Here is an 18,269-nt window from a genome sequence, read left to right as displayed (position 1 = left end):
TTGTGTGTGTGTGCGTGTGTGGGTGTGTGTGTGTGTGTGTGTGTGTGTGTGTGCGTGTGAGAGAGTGTGAGTGTGAGTGTGTGTGCGTGTGTACAGCATGCTGAGCGGAGTCTGTTAATTAATATAATATGAGTGGGTAAAGTTAAAAGCACAACGAGTATACAAAAGAGTTTGTTTATTTATTTATTTTTAAGCTCAAGGCAGTATGTGGAAAATAATGTTTTTTTTTTACTTTAAACCGCATAAACACATTTCATTACACCAAATACACAAAATAATGTTCTTTTTAGCAGCATCTTATGACCCCTTTAATATAATATGAGTGGGTAAAGTTAAAAGCACAAGGAGTATACAAAAGAGTTTGTTTATTTATTTATTTTTAAGCTCAAGGTCAATTGATATTAGATATGTTTAATATGGTTTCATTATGAAGAAAATACCTTTCATTCAATCAACTTTGCATTTGACTTATTTATTTCTTAATTTTAAAATTCTCTTTAACCCACGGATTCATCACCGGAAGCTACAGGCCTATAAAAAGTGTGCACCGTAAAGGCCTTTTCGGCGTAGCACTTTTAAACAAGTATAGGTAAAGGACTCTTATTTTAGAAGGGGCGCTCTAGATCGAAGAGCTTCCGGTTGACAAACGGACAAAAGCCTTTAGCGGCTGTGTTCAGTGCTGGAGATAATCTGCTGCTCCTGAGCTCAAGCGAAATCAAGATGCCTCGAGTGTATATCGGCCGGCTGAGCTATAATGTCCGCGAGAAAGACATCCAGCGGTTCTTCGGTGGCTACGGGAAGCTGCTGGAGGTGGATCTGAAAAACGGGTGAGTTCATTCATCTGCACGCGACACAATGATTAAGCGCGACACGAGGAAGGTAACGCTAGAATCCGCGCGCAGCGCAGCCGCCATTAAACCGATCCGTGATGCGAAGCCTCTGGTTGGGTTTTAGCTGCAACGGTCAGGTTAGTGTTAATTCTAAACATTGATTTTTAATATTTTTTGTAAGTTATATAACAATAGACTTCAACTGAAACGCCATTTTTAGAACGTATGTGTGTTTGTTTGTTAGTTAGTTTGTGGTGGTTGATTATGCGGTGAGCATGAGCAATATTCGGCGGGAAGTGTGTTGTTTTGGTTGTGTGCACCGTAAAGGCCTTTTCGGCGTAGCACTTTTAAACAAGTATAGGTAAAGGACTCTTATTTTAGAAGGGGCGCTCTAGATCGAAGAGCTTCCGGTTGACAAACGGACAAAAGCCTTTAGCGGCTGTGTTCAGTGCTGGAGATAATCTGCTGCTCCTGAGCTCAAGCGAAATCAAGATGCCTCGAGTGTATATCGGCCGGCTGAGCTATAATGTCCGCGAGAAAGACATCCAGCGGTTCTTCGGTGGCTACGGGAAGCTGCTGGAGGTGGATCTGAAAAACGGGTGAGTTCATTCATCTGCACGCGACACAATGATTAAGCGCGACACGAGGAAGGTAACGCTAGAATCCGCGCGCAGCGCAGCCGCCATTAAACCGATCCGTGATGCGAAGCCTCTGGTTGGGTTTTAGCTGCAACGGTCAGGTTAGTGTTAATTCTAAACATTGATTTTTAATATTTTTTGTAAGTTATATAACAATAGACTTCAACTGAAACGCCATTTTTAGAACGTATGTGTGTTTGTTTGTTAGTTAGTTTGTGGTGGTTGATTATGCGGTGAGCCTGACCAATATTCGGCGGGAAGTGTGTTGTTTTGGTTGCTGGTTGAAGCAGGTGATTGTTGCAGAGATGTGAGTCTGATGCTCTCGCCACGTTTACGGCTGAAGCGCCTCCATTTTCTCGGCCCTAGAAACAAGCCGCGGCTGGAGCCGAGATGGGCGGAGCAAGCGCGCTAAAATATTATTATAATGCGTTTACTTATTAATTCACTGTTAATTATGTTTCGACTTTACAATCATCACAGACATTCATGTAAAATTCTCTCTCTCGCTCTCTCTCTCTCACACACACTTCACGTGGTCACGTGGCTTAAGAAAGCCAACATACTGTTCTTCGATTTCAACTTATTCTTATGAAACTAACATTTCTGACTCATTCTACAGCTTTAATGCTGTCTGTCTTTCTAGTTAAGCCTAGCAACTTTGGACTTGCTAACTACATGCTAAACCATACTAACTAATCCGGGCCGCACACTTGCAACGAACTAAAACATGTTAGCAATATGCTAAAAAGCCCTAGCAAGAACCAGAGCACCCTAGTAACCACTGTCTATCTGATAGATGTCATGGCCTTAACTTCTAGCTTGTAAAACAATTAAGACTAGAAACCTTAATTTATTTTTTTTACTAAAAGCTTTCTTGCTAGTTTTTGACAAACCTTTTTAGGTCTTTACTTTCATTGCTGGTCTGGTTGTAATTAATCACATTGATTATGCAATTTAAGAGATTACTGCACCAGATTTTCATTTGTATCCCAGCTGCTGTTGCATCAGTTTAGTAAATTTGCAAGTTTATACTTTGTGTACTGAATGTCTTCACAGGGTGTCCGCTGGTCCTTAAAATATAAAGTTTTAAAATGTCTTAAATTTGGATTTGATGGGTCTTAAATATTTTAGCGGTAATGTGACCAAAAATATCTTCAGTCGGACGGACCTAATGACTGTTTACAATCATTGGACAGACCGAAGATTTCTTCTTCCCCGCGGTAAGTTACTGCGTCATCAGAGAGAATTGCAGTAAGTTAGCAGAATACAGAATACAAGCTCGCGCTGCTGAGGCTCACTCTGTTTGTCTCTTTGTGAGAGACTTCAGAACAAATGAGCGTAACGGCACACATAAACTCAGAAGAAACACACTGAGGTAAAAATTCAAAATGTTTAGTTTATTCATAACATGATATAGTTAAATAACACCATGACAAGTGAGCTATTTTACTCAATATTCTCACGACGCAAAAAAAACAAACATTCAAAACACCTACAGAGTGCACGCATTACGTGAAGTCTAGCGCTCTGCCTGATCACTGCATGATTCAGTCTATTAAAATACATTCAGAATGATCACAAATTCAACACATGGGGGCAGAAAATGTGTATATTTATACTCAAGTTCACACGGAAGAGTGCCTTTTTTTCTCCAAAAATTACCATATACAAATGTGATAATGATTTTTTACAACAGTTCAATAAACTAGAAGTTTTATTAAGAGACTTACGTTTTAGACACAATATTGCCTGTTTTTGCACTATTTCGCCAACAAAAATAATTCCAAACAAAGCCACAGCGCTGTTTTGAGTCTTTGAGCAACATGACATCATTTTGTTCCTGAATGAATCAACCGTTTAAATGATTCGGTTCAGTCGCAATGACTCACTTAACAGTGACTTACTGCCACCTACTGGCGCTTTTAATTTCACATTTAAAGTATCTTTTCATTTTTAAAATTATTTCAAATATCAGTATTCAGTGTTTTATGTTTAATATATCAAAACATTATTTATGCATTTGTAACTGCAGGTTAAATGCATTCATGTCCTGCATTAAACTGTGTGTAAATACATCTAAATGCCACTTCAGGTGCAGCTTATGTCTGGATTGCAAAGATGAATTTTGTTAATACTGATTTCATTTGCTTGGTAACAGCCCAAATGTCTTATTATTCTTATTCACTGATTAAATGTAAGAATTTGACTCAAAAGATAATGCACACTTATAGAAAAATGGCTTTATAAAGGCAAAAATGCCCATAAAAGGTAAAAAAACTACTTAAACTTATTGGGAAAGATTAATTTCTATCTGACCACCACACAGAATATGAAAAACTTTAGGAGTCAGCTGTCCACGAAAGTCCTTAAGATACCAGCGTGATAACACACTCAATCAGTTGAATGAATGACTCAATGACTCACTCATTAGTGACTTACCGTCACTTACTGGTAGTTCAGTTGAGAAGTTTGTTGAAAAGTATGCATTTTTCCCCTCAACATTTCTTATTTGTATACTCATAAATGCATTTAAAACATTAATCTCATAACATTATTTATTGCAGTTGTAATTATTGTTATCTGCAGTGTAAATTATTTAATCTGACTGGTAGCAGCCCTACAGTGTATATTTAATTTATTGATAAATTGTAATAATTTGACAAAAAACTTTAGGAGTCAGCTGTCCACGAAAGTCCTTAAGATACCAGCATGATAACACACTCAATCAGTTGAATGAATGACTCAATACTCACTCGTTCAGTGACTTACCGTCACTTACTGGTAGTTTAGTTGAGAAGTTTGTTGAAAAGTATGCATTTTTCCCCTCAACATTTCTTATTTGTATATTCATAAATGCATTTAAAACAATAATCTCATAACCTTATTTATTGCAGTTGTAATTATTGTTATTTGCAGTGTAAATTATTTAATCTGACTGGTAGCAGCCCGATAGTGTATATTGAATTTATTGATAAATTGGAATAATTTGACATGAAAGATGATTCATACATATATCTAAAAAAGTTAAAAATAGGCCTTTGTAAATGTAAATAAAAATATGCAGATTTAAGTATGTAAAAGCTGATAGAACACTGATGAAAATATTGCTTCAGAATAAATTGTTTACTCCACCAAAAACCTCATTGATGCAGTTATTTTGCGGGGATATTTTGTATGGAGTATTGTCTGCTGACATGAAAAGTTCACTGTATATCGTAGTAATATAATTTATTACAGCAATGATATTTTGTTTTCTTTTTAATTTATACACATTAAATATTACATATATGTATGTAATAAAATGTTTCCATTACACATATGTATGTAATAAAATGTGTATTTCCATTACAGGTTTAGGTCTTAAATTTCATATAAGGTGGTATTGAAAAGGTCTTAAGTCTTAAATTTAACTTGTTCATGTCTGTAGAAACCCTGCTTCAATTACAAGCTGAGGCTTGAATTTGTCTCTGAAGGATTTAGAGAACTGAAAGTGTAAAAACAAAAGCAAGGGGTTCAAATTTTCTTTCACAATGGATCTTTAAAGGTAGAGAGCCTAAGATCATGAGCTTGTCCTCCAGGAGCTAGGGTTGGGTACCGAAACCCGGTACCTAGGGCTGGGTATCGTTCAAAAATTTTCGATACCGATACCTTGACTTCGATACCGGTTCCTGAACGATACTTTTTTTCGATACCAATTTTATGAAATCTATTTGAACAGGATTACATTATCTAAAAAAAAAACATTGGTTTTATTTTTCAGCTTGTTGATGCTTATACAGACTCAAAGCCACTGCACAAAGGAACAAAATGTAACCAACACAATAAATCATCGGAAAGCTCTAATAATACAAATCCAACACATCTTTGTAGTAACGAGAGTGTCCATGCTGTTTCCACATTCTGACTTAAAAGCACAATTCGGGAAATTTTTTACTCCACACCAGTCACATGCTTCCTTTTGTGATCTGATGAGGCTTCTTGTCACAGAATGAGGCAGAAAATATGTTCCATAGGCTACTTTAAAAAGAATACATCGATTAGCAATGGATTATAAATATACTTATGAAAATTAGATGGCTTGAATTACACAGATAAACTATATTGTCGCAGTCGAGTGTTTATTGTCTTCGTTTTATTATTCAAAACGTTTATATGTTCGGTTTACTATAAACAGCTATAATAGTGATGCCTTTGTCCATATAAGGGATTTCCTGGAGGGTCATGAGTTCAGCTACTTCTGTGACTGAATATGTGGATTTTCTGTGCGAGGGCGCCCTCTGGTGTCCAGTATGAATGAAACGGACATCATGTGTTTATAGTGCTAATGGCCAATCCATAATTGTTTGGGGAATTTTTATTTTATTTATTTTTTAATTTTTTTAATAAGTACCGGTTCAGGCACCGGAGCCGTTTTAAAAGTATCAATTTGGCACCGGTATTGAAAAAAAAAATCCAAACGATACCCAACCCTACCAGGAGCAGCTTTGATCAATGACACACAGCATGTTGGGGTTCACGCATGATTTTTGGATTTAACCCCATTACATTTGTACACTGCTCTGTGATGCCTGGCCTAATCATTGCTGTGTTTATAGGTACGGCTTTGTTGAGTTTGAGGACACCCGTGATGCTGATGACGCCGTCTATGAGCTGAACGGTAAAGAGCTGTGTGGAGAGCGGGTCATGGTGGAGCACGCCAGGGGTCCGCGCCGGGACCGCGACAGCTATGGGTCTCGTCAGCCTTATGTGTGTCTTATCAGTTTCTCTTTTATCCAAATAGTAATGCCTTTTCTGGGAGGCAGCAAAGTGCTCTTGAGTCTGAACAGGTTGGCAATAAGCAACAGAGGGCAAATATGACTTGTATCATCTCTTAGGTTCTAATGTTAAGTCAATGGCGCTTGTCTTTCCCTGATTTCTCTGTTGTAAGAATCTTTTTTTTTTTATGTTCCCTTCCCTTTTCTTACAAAGGTGGTTACAGCAGCAGAAGTCGCACCGGAAGGGAAAAGTATGGCCCTCCTGTTCGCACCGAGTACCGCCTCATTGTGGAGAATCTGTCTAGTCGCTGCAGTTGGCAAGACCTCAAGGTAACGGTTGATGAATTTCGGTTTCAGTAAAAAATCTTCTCTCTGCATCACTATTTATAACTGAAGGAAGTACCTTGTCATTGCCATCAGTGTTGTGCACAGAGGTGAAGTTTGGGTACCCTTTGCAGGATTTCATGCGACAGGCAGGTGAGGTGACCTACGCAGATGCCCATAAGGAGCGTGCCAATGAGGGTGTGATTGAGTTCCGCTCTTACTCTGACCTTCGGAGAGCTATGGAGAAACTGGATGGGACAGACATCAATGGCAGGAAGATTCGTCTGGTTGAAGAAAAGCAGCGCCGTCGTCGCTCCTACTCTGGCAGCCGCTCTCGGTGAGTGTTAACTTATCACCAACAAGTGCAAAGCACCAATTTCTGGTGAAACTGGTAGTGTTGTGCCTCTAGATTGGCTTGGATATTGATTAATATTCAAGACATTTAAAATCTTATACAGGGCTTAAAGTTCTCCGGCGTGCAGCGTTTGGCTGCGGATAAAAATAGTCCTACATTTTAAAAAAAATCTTCAGGGCTTAAAGTTCTCCGGCACCGTGCCGGATCTCCGGCGTGCAGCGTTTGGCTGCGGACAAAAATAGTCCTACATTTAAAAAGAAATCTTGTTGATTATCACTTTCGAGTTCATGAGTTCGCCTACCAATGGTATGAGAGGAGCACAGCTTTCACGCTCAACCAAACTAACATTACTAGCCAATCAGAATGTTTTGCTCTTATAAACACGAGACGCGCATAATCAGAGTCGCAGCCCTGATGAATGGAGAAGCTGCGAGGCGCAATGGTCAAAGATGTCCATCTAGTGCATATTTACATAGAATAACAAATTAAAAAGCAGTGGAGCTTTGTAAACAGCTCAGAGTAATCATGTCATCTCCATAAAACGATATGATTGCCAGATCAAATTTACCGGGATTTTTGAAAAAGTCCTGTTCTCATGATCTATTAATGGTAACTTACCGGTAATTTACCAGTACTGTGTGAAAGGGGCTAAAGTCTTCCTCTGCATATGCTGTGAATTTGAATTGCTTAACGTTCATCTGGAAAAACGGTGTGCATTATCTCACTAGATTTGAAACGTAAATCATTTATAAACCTATGCCAACACAGGAAAATACATCAACCTATGTCTAAATATGCCATGTATTGTACATCGCGATTTCAAAATAAAAGTTTCTGAGTTTGCATGTGGACAAATATTAAAATTTAATGGAACGTTTAATCGCGCTGTAAAGTGAAACGTCACCAGGCCGTTGGTGCCCTCTGCATGTTTTTGGTTTAATGCATAATGTACTTAAGTTGGTTATGTTCATATTATGTATAGGCATATTACATTATGTATTTTAACAGTGTTCAATACAATTATGTAATTTCTTGGTTTTGATGTTTTATTTGAGCCAATTATTATTGCCTCATCGTAAGTTTATATATAAATAGTCATACTAAAGCCTGGTTTTTCACTTGTCTGTTCACCTGGTCTGTTTGTTACTAAAAAATATCAGATTACTCTTGTCAAAATAATCACTAGTTACAGCCTATATTAGTTAAAATATTTCTAAATTCAACTGCATTGTTTTACTTTTTGTAATTAAAAGACAAATATTTTGTCATTGAAAATTTCTTTAAAATAGTATTAAAATATCCCCTGTTCCCCCGGGAAAAAGTTCAGGCTCAGGATTTTTTTTTTTGCTTTAACCCCTGCTTCTAGGATTGGGATCTTACTGGACACTTTTCACCCCTGGTGTACCACAAGGTTCTATCCTGGGTCATATTTAATTGCTGATTATGAAGTTAAAAGGCTGTTTTCAAACCCTCCCATCTTTGTTTGGACAAACAATCCAGTGCCAAACTGAATGCTCAAGGGCGCTGCTTTGATCAGAGCCTCAGTATTTGTTTACAGTTGACTTTGCATATTAGGCTGGGATAGGAGTAGGTATGTTTAACAAAAAAGGTAATTTTTATTTTTTATCCCCCCCCCAGTTCTCGTAGCCGGCGTCGTTCTCGTAGTAGGAGTCGCCGTAGCAGCCGTTCTCGGAGCAACTCAAGATCTCGTTCAAGGTATTAAAACAAAAATGTATTGAATGTAAATAACTGTTTGTATCCCTTCTTTCAGCTGCTGTTTGTCTTCTATAGGTCTCGCTCTCGCCGGCACCGCTCCCGTTCCAGGTCGGGACACAAGTCTCGCTCCAAATCTCCATCGAGCAAGTCTCGCTCGCGCAACCGTAAATCTCGTTCTCGCTCCCGCACACACAAATCTCGCAGTCGATCAACCAGTCGCAAGTCTCGCTCTCGCTCGGATGAGCGCAAGTCCCGCTCTAAGAGCACTTCTAAAGTGAAGTCGGATCGTGGACGCTCCAAGGAGAAATCGGTCGGCAGGAAATCCAGAAGTAGATCTGCTTCACCGATGGAGAATGGTGACGGGGGTCGTGCCAAGTCTGCTTCTCGCTCTCCATCACCTCAGGCTGAGAAGAGCCAGCACAAGTCTCCAGACAGGCATTCACGCTCTCGCTCAAAGTCTGGCTCGCGCTCTAAATCCCGCTCCCGTTCCAGGTCTGCGTCCCAAGATTAGTATTAAGTGTGGTCTGATCTTTGGTTTTTCCCCCACCTTCTTACGAGTCCAGTTGTCCAGGATGGTTTTCTAATGGTCATGATGGGATCCAGGTCTAAGGCATTTAATTTGTTTTATTTTACTCTTCTATAGTAAAAGTGAATCACCCACCGCTTCAATATTTTATATTCGTAACAATAGCATGAAAATAAGTGATTTAATTTAGTGTGCTGCATGTCAGTCCTTTTTATAAACCATGATCTTGGCAAGGAAACGAAAAGCCGCTGCATCTTGTGGCTTGTAAAACTATTATCTGAAAAATCTAGGCTTTGGTTTCTTCATGTAATAGTTCATTGAAAACTGTCTGATTTTGTTTTATTAAAATCCAGTCTCTATATTTTGTTGTGTGTTCTTTTTAATGCCTTTTTCACCAAAAATCAATGATTTGTAAAGGGCTATACTTTTTTTCTTGGCAGATAAAAGTGGTTCTCGAGGCTTATTCACACCAACAGCTATAATAGTGCTTTATTTTACAGTCCTGTTCCACGTGCACATACAGTGCGTGCATAATTATGCAAGTTGATATTCTGATATTTTTTTCCCCAAGCACGTTTTACCAATTCCAAACCACATCAATCTTAACTGCTATTAATTTTGAATTTAATAATTTAATCATGAATGAATGAGGCATTTATATAGCGCTTTGTGTATTGCTGTACACCCAAAGCACTTTACAATCATATTGGGGGGGGGGGCTCCCCTCATCCACCACCAGTGTGCAGCATCCACCTGGATGATATATATTTATGGAATTATATATAAGTTATATATAGTTGTCCATGAAGGCTGGAAGTGAAAATGTTATGTTCAGGTGTGCGTAATTAAGCAGACTTTCCTTTACAGATAAAATGAGCCAAAAAAGATTTTTGACTGAAAAGTCAAAAATTATTAAATACCCATGAGAAGGATATGATACTAGAATTTGCGAAGTTGAGGAATGACCATTGGATGGTGAAATGCTCATTGGGTCAGCAAGGTAAGACAAAAACAGGTGGAGAAGAAAAGACCTGTTAACTGCAAAAGAATTGGGTGTAAATCCATCAGGAAACATTTAGTCTCCAGCGCCAGCATTTTCCAGAACCGCACCCTTCCTGGAGTCTCCAGAATTACAAGGTGTCAGGTTCTCAGAGACTTTGCTTTGGTCAAAAATCCTAAAAAAAGATCCTCACTTAAGAATAACATGCTGAAGTGTAGTAAAATACGTGAAGACTCCTTTTTATAGGCTTTATAGACCGGTAAGTTGAGTGACTGTTGAAAGACCAGTATCACATCCTCTTGCACCACTCTTTCAAGAATTTATCGTCCAGAATCTGACCGCAAGTTTTGGGAGATCATTTTTGGTCCATCTCTGCAAGATATCCATCAGTATAGGAGATGGACTAAAAATGAACTGGTGCTGGAGACTAAATGGTTCCTGATGGTTTCACACACAATTCTTCACATTAATTCTTAAATCTTTTGCAGTAAACGTGTCTTTTCTTCTCCTCCTGTTTTTCTGACCTCGCTGACCCACTGAGCATTTCATTGTCCAGTGGTCATGCCTTAACTGTTTTTTAATGGGGATTTAACCTGTTTTTTGGCTTTAAAAGAAAACATGCCTAATAACTCTGCACACCTGAATATAAAAAGATTTTCACTCCCAGCCTTCATGGACAATTATATGTCACTTATAAATTATTAAATACAAAACCAATAGTAGTTATTAAAATTAATGTGGTTTGGAATTGGTAAAATGTGCTTGGAAAAAAATATGATCAGAATATCACCTTGCATAATAATAATGCACGCACTGTACTATGTACAGTTATTGTGATTACAATAACTGGTAATATGGTACTAACTCTAAACCTAACCTTAACCCATGTAGTTACCTTACATTACTTTCTTAGCTAAGCACATCGGCTAAAAACACATATCTTCCATCTTTATTTGACCCTCTAACTCTAGCACTCTCCATTCTAATTCTATTCTTTAAAAAAATTGCACTATTTATTTACTAACTGCTTTAAAAAAAGAAAAACTAACACTAGTTTTCTTTTTATTTATTATACAATTAACAAAAGCAAAAAAAAGGCCTGTAACACTAGCTTGCACTATTCTTTTTGTATTATATCTGTTTTCTTTTTATTTATTATATAATTTAAGAAATAACCCTTGCTACTTGTACTACGTTAAATTGAGACTTGTTATAGCACTTGTATATCATTGCACTTTTGTTGTTTTGATTGCTTCCATTGTCCTCATTTGTAAGTCTCTTTGGAAAAAAAGCATCTGCTAAATGACTAAAGGTAAATGTACATTGTAAGTACACACACTGTAAAATAAAGTGCATCCACTATAATAACTGGGTTACACTTTATTTTAAGGTGTCCATACATTTAAGTACTGAGTAATATTAATTAACTACATGTTTACAGTACTATATGGTTAGGGTTTGGCTTAGGGTTACTTGCATGTAATTATGCATAAGTGTTGCTGTTAATGCACTTATGCATTGAGTGTTGATGACAGAACGTTATTGTGCAGCATTGATGCTAATGTTACTGCTCTTGTTGTGAACAGGCCTTCAAGTGTTGGAATTTAGTCTTCTATCGTTGGCAGAACTGGTGTGCATTGCTTATAAGAGACATAAGATAAATTGATTCCTATATGAAGACTTTTCTCCCCTCTAGCACTGGCTGCAGAGCATTTTTCATGATGAAAGGTTCAGGATCTCATGGCTTTCCATTGCCAGAGGAACGGCTGGTTTGATTGCAGTTCAGCTCTGGACATCAGGGCAGAACATGGCAGCTAGTGACTCTCTTCCCAGCAGCTCATGGATGCAGGCCGATCTGAGAGCAGGGAAAAGCAGAAGGAACCAAACTGTAAGGAAGAATGTTTTTGCATTAGAAATATTTCAGCTGGTCTGGTACTACAGCTAAAGGTAACTCAGATGTTTTATGAAGAACATCGATGAGATTTAACTAGCCATTAATGATAGACATTGATCTAAGCCACCCAGTCCAGCCATGTGACATTAAAGATTGTATTAGATGCATTAATGCAGGGGTTTTCTAACCTGTCCTGGAGGACCCCAGCCCTGTACACAAAATGTACCTCACGAAACTGATTTAGGACAGGCATCTGAAGCAGCAGAATGATTTCATAAAACAGAGAGACTGAGTGGGTCAGACTGAAAGCAGATTTCACACTGTCCTGCACTGGCAATCATCCATTTTCCTGCAAATCAGTCCCAAACTGAGTCTGGTTTCTCCCAAGGTTTCTTTCTTCTCTATTTCTGTCACCGATGGAGGTTTGGTTCTGTCACCTTTGGTTCGCTCAGTTGGAGACGCTTGACTGATTGCACAGACACTGTTGGAGGAGAGCTGAACTGGTGATGGCAGCACTGAGTCATCAATGAACTGACTTTAGCTGGAGAATGACACTTTTTCTCTTTTGCATTATTGACGAACTATTTTCCTGTTGACACTGTAAAGCTGCTTTGACACAATCGGTATTGTTTAAGCGCTAGGCTATATAAACAATGAACTGACATGATCTGCAATCAGAAGCTTTTTTGTGTCCCACGTGAGCATTTGGTGGTATTACCTTCGATCAGGATGTAAAGAATTGGCTCAACTATCTAAATCCATTACCTGTTACGTCTGTTTTCTGCTCCAGAATCAAGCTACTCTTAACCAGTGGCTTCTAGGATCAGATTCCCGCTGCCAAATCTAAAGCAGAGGTCTGCTCCTGGAGATCCCGTCCTGTTCCAACCTGCACCATGATAGTCATTTTCATCTTTACAGGGTTATGAAGATATTTGTGGATAGAAACAATGGATTTCTTTGGAACTGTTCACACACCAGGCACAAATAGTCATCTGTGAATTAAGAAATAAAATAAATATACAAAGAAAAACCTAAACTTCCAGCACCTTTCATAGACACTGAGTTAAGTGTTATTTTGTTATTTGAGAGATTTAACAGCTCAATTTTAAAATGGTGAGCATGAATTATGAATCGCAAGTGAATTTAGGCCTACTGTATGTTTTAATACACGCTGCTGTATATTATTCTGTTTAATATAAACATGACACACGGTTGAAAAATCAAGAGTTCTGGTTTATTTGTATCCTGGGCTGTTAAATGTATAAAACTGCACATGATGTGTAGTTTCCCTAAATACGCGTCTCTTGCTGTGTGTGTGATGAGCAGCAAAGATAGGCATAGCATATGTATGTTATTAAAGTAAGTCCTGGCTGGCTAATTACTTCAAATATATATGCATGTATATATTAAATGGGAAACATGTTTTTGGCAGCACAGTCGCTAGTTTTTTAGCAGGGTTGACAGCGGCACGTCTTTTAAACGGCGACAGTCACGTGATACACCGCGTCGGTACACCTCAAGGCTGTGTATGCAGACCGCTGTTATTTAATATAATGATTAATGACGTTTTTGAAGAAATTGATCACAGTATAGGAAAATCATTATATGCTGATGACGGGGCCCTTTGGATAAGGGGAAGGCAATAGTACAAGAGTGTTGGGAACAATAAATCAAATTTTATGAGTTTTGAATGGATAGAAAGTGCAAAAGCAAGGAAGGCATGTTTACATACTATACAATACTGTCCAACAGTTCCTTACTCTGAAGTTCCCCCTTGGAAGTTTATAATGCCTTTAATTGACTTGCAATTACAGAAAGAAATAAAAAGAAAATCAAAACTTATGCCTATATGCCTATATTAAAACTATACACCAGACAGGAGTTGCATTTCACCAATAAAATAAATGTTATTTACAGATGATTCAAAGAACCCTGATATTGGTCGCACAGGTGCTGCGGTAGCTATATACATCGCACAATGCGAGGAAAATATTAAAAAGAGAACAACGGATTACTTATCAGTGAATACAGTAGAATTGGTAGCAATAATATTAGGTTTACAGTGGCTAGAACGAAGAAATAAAAACAATAGTAGCATCTGATTTATTTTAGTTTATGTGCTCTCATAAGTATTGGATCCGGGAAATCATGCAGACTTGACATTTTAAATGAAACATATCAAATAATCCTTAGATTACACAATAATGGTACGAATGCAGCATTTATCTGGGTTCCTGCACATGTAGGCTAGGTGTGAAAGGAAACGAAGAGGTAGATCTTTTAGCAAAACTATCTCTCAAATCCCAAACAATAGATCTACAGGTTAAATTAAGTAAAGATGAAGCCAAGACTATAATAAAGGTACATAGACTAAATCTATGGCAGGAATACTGGGGTTATAAATGTAGATACATAAAAAAAAAAAAATACTAATATGAAAAACTTTCGAGGATTTACGATGCTGATGACCGTTAAACGCGTCATCACAGTCTTTTGAAAAGGGTCCATTAAAGGCAGAGTAAGTGATTTCTGGTATCCAATGTTGATACCAAAACAAGTCATAGTTGGGTTAACTTGAATAGCAGTGAATGGGAGAGCGCCACAAATATATTTTTTGCATTCCCAGTTGCTCAAATAGTAAAACAAATACTCCACGATAGTGTTTTCATGACTTTCAATAAAAGGAAAAAAATTGACATTACATCCTCCACATCACGAGTAGACACGCCCCTTATTGCTGATTGGCTACAAGTTTGTTTTGCTATTCGGCCCGAATCAGTTTTCTAAAGTGTTTTTGAAAAATCACATACCCTGCCTTTAATGATACAGGAAGACATTATTATAATATTCAAAGCAAAGTCGGTGTAGGAAGAGAAATGGGTGGAAATCGGAGGAAACAGTCATTACTCGTCTCAGAATAGGACATACAGGGCTCAATAAGACTCTGCATTTAACAGGTAAACACACACATGGTTTATGTACACATTGTAACCAACCTGAACCAGTAAAACATATAATAATAGAATGTCATGCATATGAAAATAAGAGAATACTATTAAAAGAAGTATTTGAAAAATATAAACTTAAATTTACATTGGAAAATATATTTGGAACAGCACTAAGGAAAACATATGTACAGTTAATTTCATATCTGAAAGAGAACGTCTACTAGAACGAATATGAAGATCATAGAATAGGTATTTCTTTCTTTCTTTCTTTCTTTCTTTCTTTCTTTCTTTTCTTCCTCCTGTTATCTTTCTCAGCCGGACTTTTGTTCCACACTCCAGTCCAGCAGGAGGCGGTAAAACACATATTAGCTGGTCTGCCAACCGCCAAAAACATTTAAGAAGAAGAAGAAGAATAAGGCAGTAGCACACTTGTTTTTGTTGTCGCTTGTTTTATTTCTTATATATATATATATATATATATTTTTTTTTTTTCAAAGCGCAGTTGATCAATGCTTTTAAAATTGTGGTATCATCTTTAGAGAATCTGCATCGAGAGATTTGACAGAAAATCTGACTGATTTACATCCACACATCTGCTTGTGGGAGGTTAGTAGATTTATCTTTGTTTATTATGGTTCTAGTAAACGGGTTAAAGGATATTACTATAACCAAACCCACCAGGGTAACCACACCAACATGCCGTAGTTATTGTGCCTACTGTAAATAATGCATTAATATGATATATACCTCTTAAGAAGCCTTCACAATCTGTTATTTTATGTAATTTCGTGATTTATTTTTGCATAGACTGTGGTGTGACTGTCCCATAGTTTTACTGTAGTAGCAATAGTAGTGTCTTGTTGTAATGGAGTTTTCAGAGCACATAAATAAATAGTATTTGGTACTTAATTAAATGTGTCTTTTAAATGTATTTTTAGGCTCTGGAAGTGAATAGTCATGACTGCTGGTGAGTATAATGCTTTATATTAGAATAGAAATTGTCCTTCGGTCCTCTCGAGGTTTTAAAAATGCTGAATTTTAATTTATGGTTAAAGTACGGTCTGTGATGGACATCACTTTACTGTTCTACAGCACGGTCATAAATATCAAAACACATTTCACTATCTCAGGTGATCCACATGCAGTGTTAATGGCTCCACAAAGCTCGTGTTTCACTCACTGCTTTACAGAGCGAGTGTTTGTGTTTGTTGATGAAGAGGAGCTTTTCAGCGTGACGAAGGATCTGGACTGTCTCTACTGTAGGATTCCAGTCACTGCATCTAAACAGCACCTCAGAAAGAAACATCTCAGATTCGCTATATATTATAAAGACTCTGGCCTCGGTAATCGACCAGCAGCCGTTTCTACAACACACATTTTGCACACAAATACCATTTTACACCCGTTCCCGACTTGAATGTTGTCTGTTCTTGACAGGGAAGTTTTCTATCCCCTGCTATTGTTCTGATGGAGGCCAAGGCAGGAGCCACTGGCATTGCCCAATGTGCTCAAAAATATTGCACAGGACACAGAATTACAAAATCCATATTACCAACCACGGTTTGTGTCTATCACAATACATTTCTTATTGAATGGTCTTAGAAGGAAAATGAAATATCAAATCTGTATCGGGCTGCATAGTCATTATAGTCATGGTTGTGCACTGTTTACATACACCAGTATACACATGCTTATTTATTATTATTAGCATTGTCTATATTGTAGAATATAAACAAACCATGTTTATTTAGAGCTCATCCAAGGTGGTTCTTGTTAATTAATATCCATTGATTCTGATCTGTTTCATACAACTGCAGGTGTTGAGATGACAGACAAATCCTCAGGTGAGCAATGGCGTTTAATCATTTTTCAATAGCACTCATCCATTGATCAAATGATTGGCTGTGTGCAACACCACAGCAGCTTGACGGACTGTTTTGTGTGACGGTGCCTCCTAAAGATGCAGACACATTTACCATTTCCACAACTGAAATTCAAAGGGCAAAGATTTCTCCATGCAGATTTCACATTGGGTTCAGTTGGTAATGCAGATTCGCCGTGTTACAACCGAAGACAGTGATATTGCAACTTGCGAGTGACTTCTGTGTGAGCTGTGTGCCTCATACATCGCTACACTATTGATAACAGACAGTGGACCTTTTTTGCCTTTTGAAATTTCGCTAATGTGACCACTCTTGAAGTATATAATTGTAGACCGGCATCATAATATACACGTCACATGATCGAGGACCTAGGTCTTCAACCCTGCTCCTATTTCCAACCTGCTTCAGCTCAGCTGGCTTCTTGTTTTTCCTAGTGATTCTAGTGAAGAGCTTGATTAGCGGCTTCTGATGTGTTTGATGGAGGTTAGCTAATAGTGGCTCTCCAGGAACAGGTTTACAGACTTAGGATGTGTGACAAATTCTCTGGAGCTATATCCAAGAGAATATTAAACTGCTGCAAAAAAAATGCATTTGGAAAAGTTTTAGTGTCCAGAACAGATGGAGACATCATGGTGGACGCCGTTGTATTTGATTGAGACACAAGTACAGTAACTACTTTTACTTCATTACTGCACTTAAGCACAATTTTCAAGTGTCTGTATTTTACTGGAGTATTTTTATTTTGGGAAACCTTTATTTTTACTTTACTGCATTGCAGATTTTAATATTGTACTCCACTATATTTCATTAGAACGTGCCGTTCCTCATTATTTTGTGCTAGAGAAATCGTCACGCGCTATGAAACGTGGAAGCGGTGTCCGATTCGTTAACGAGCTGATTCTTTTCATCACGCAATGTGGGTTTATCATTCAGGAGTGCTGTAATTACATGTATGGCCTGCTGTAGAAGAGCTGTTTAAGCCCACTGTGTGAAATGCATGAACCTGTCCATATTTGTGTGTACCGTCTGAACAGGGTGGGTTTTATTTCAAAACTAGTGCTGTCAAACGATTAATTACTAATTATGTTTACATAATATATGTGTATACTGTGTATATTTATTATGTATATATAAATACTGACATGTATTTATTTAAGAAAAATATGTTATGTTTATGTTTTAAATATATTTATATATAATATAAATTATATGAATATAAACATTAGGGCTGCCGGTTCTGTAATCAGCGGTAAATCTCCATCACCTGCGTGTTTTCACATTGAGCAGCATTAACTAAACAGAGCCGTTGTTCACCGACAAGCTGCGCAAAAAATCGCACGAATATGAACGTGGTTTTGCGCAGCTTGTCGGTGAACAATGGCTCTGTGTAGTTAATGCTGC

General features: G+C 37.8%; 2 protein-coding genes and 1 long non-coding RNA gene across 3 annotated transcripts in view; 2 read left to right on the top strand and 1 right to left on the bottom strand.

The window, feature by feature from the left end:
• The first annotated feature begins 1,233 nt into the window (after positions 1 to 1,233).
• On the top strand, positions 1,234 to 9,504 carry srsf6a (serine and arginine rich splicing factor 6a). Its single transcript, XM_016548349.1, has 6 exons — positions 1,234 to 1,429; positions 6,064 to 6,137; positions 6,437 to 6,552; positions 6,681 to 6,883; positions 8,540 to 8,617; positions 8,693 to 9,504. Exons 1-6 carry the CDS (start codon positions 1,323 to 1,325, stop codon positions 9,126 to 9,128), a joined length of 1,014 nt encoding a protein of 337 aa, XP_016403835.1. The 5' UTR covers positions 1,234 to 1,322; the 3' UTR covers positions 9,129 to 9,504.
• Positions 6,127 to 17,505, bottom strand: LOC107736960 (uncharacterized). Its single transcript, XR_001639752.1, has 3 exons — positions 17,495 to 17,505; positions 13,654 to 13,659; positions 6,127 to 6,200 (listed from the first exon to the last, which is right to left on the bottom strand). It is a non-coding gene; the product is annotated as an uncharacterized LOC107736960 (long non-coding RNA).
• LOC107736956 (uncharacterized) overlaps positions 15,468 to 18,269 on the top strand; it is a 5,089-nt gene continuing 2,287 nt past the window's right edge. The window contains exons 1-5 of the mRNA XM_016548347.1: positions 15,468 to 15,591; positions 15,924 to 15,952; positions 16,176 to 16,328; positions 16,423 to 16,545; positions 16,803 to 16,829. Of these exons, the coding sequence (XP_016403833.1) occupies positions 15,943 to 15,952; positions 16,176 to 16,328; positions 16,423 to 16,545; positions 16,803 to 16,829 (313 nt within the window). The 5' untranslated portion in view covers positions 15,468 to 15,591; positions 15,924 to 15,942. The remainder of the gene's footprint in view (positions 15,592 to 15,923; positions 15,953 to 16,175; positions 16,329 to 16,422; positions 16,546 to 16,802; positions 16,830 to 18,269) is intronic.

The sequence above is a fragment of the Sinocyclocheilus rhinocerous genome, unplaced genomic scaffold (assembly GCF_001515625.1).
Source record: "Sinocyclocheilus rhinocerous isolate Xijiao unplaced genomic scaffold, SAMN03320098_v1.1 scaffold554, whole genome shotgun sequence".
Classification (NCBI taxonomy): Eukaryota; Metazoa; Chordata; class Actinopteri; order Cypriniformes; family Cyprinidae; genus Sinocyclocheilus; species Sinocyclocheilus rhinocerous.
The sequence above is the reverse complement of the archived record's forward strand: the minus strand, read 5'-3'. Positions and strand labels throughout refer to the sequence as shown.

What these genes read in the sequence shown, in the direction of transcription:
- srsf6a (XM_016548349.1), top strand. Translation starts at nt 1,323, where the DNA reads ATGCCTCGAGTGTATATCGGCCGGCTGAGCTATAATGTCCGCGAGAAA. An exon ending in GAGGTGGATCTGAAAAACGG is followed by an intron (nt 1,430 to 6,063) that starts GTGAGTTCATTC and finishes CTGTGTTTATAG; the next exon opens with GTACGGCTTTGTTGAGTTTG. An exon ending in TACTCTGGCAGCCGCTCTCG is followed by an intron (nt 6,884 to 8,539) that starts GTGAGTGTTAAC and finishes TCCCCCCCCCAG; the next exon opens with TTCTCGTAGCCGGCGTCGTT.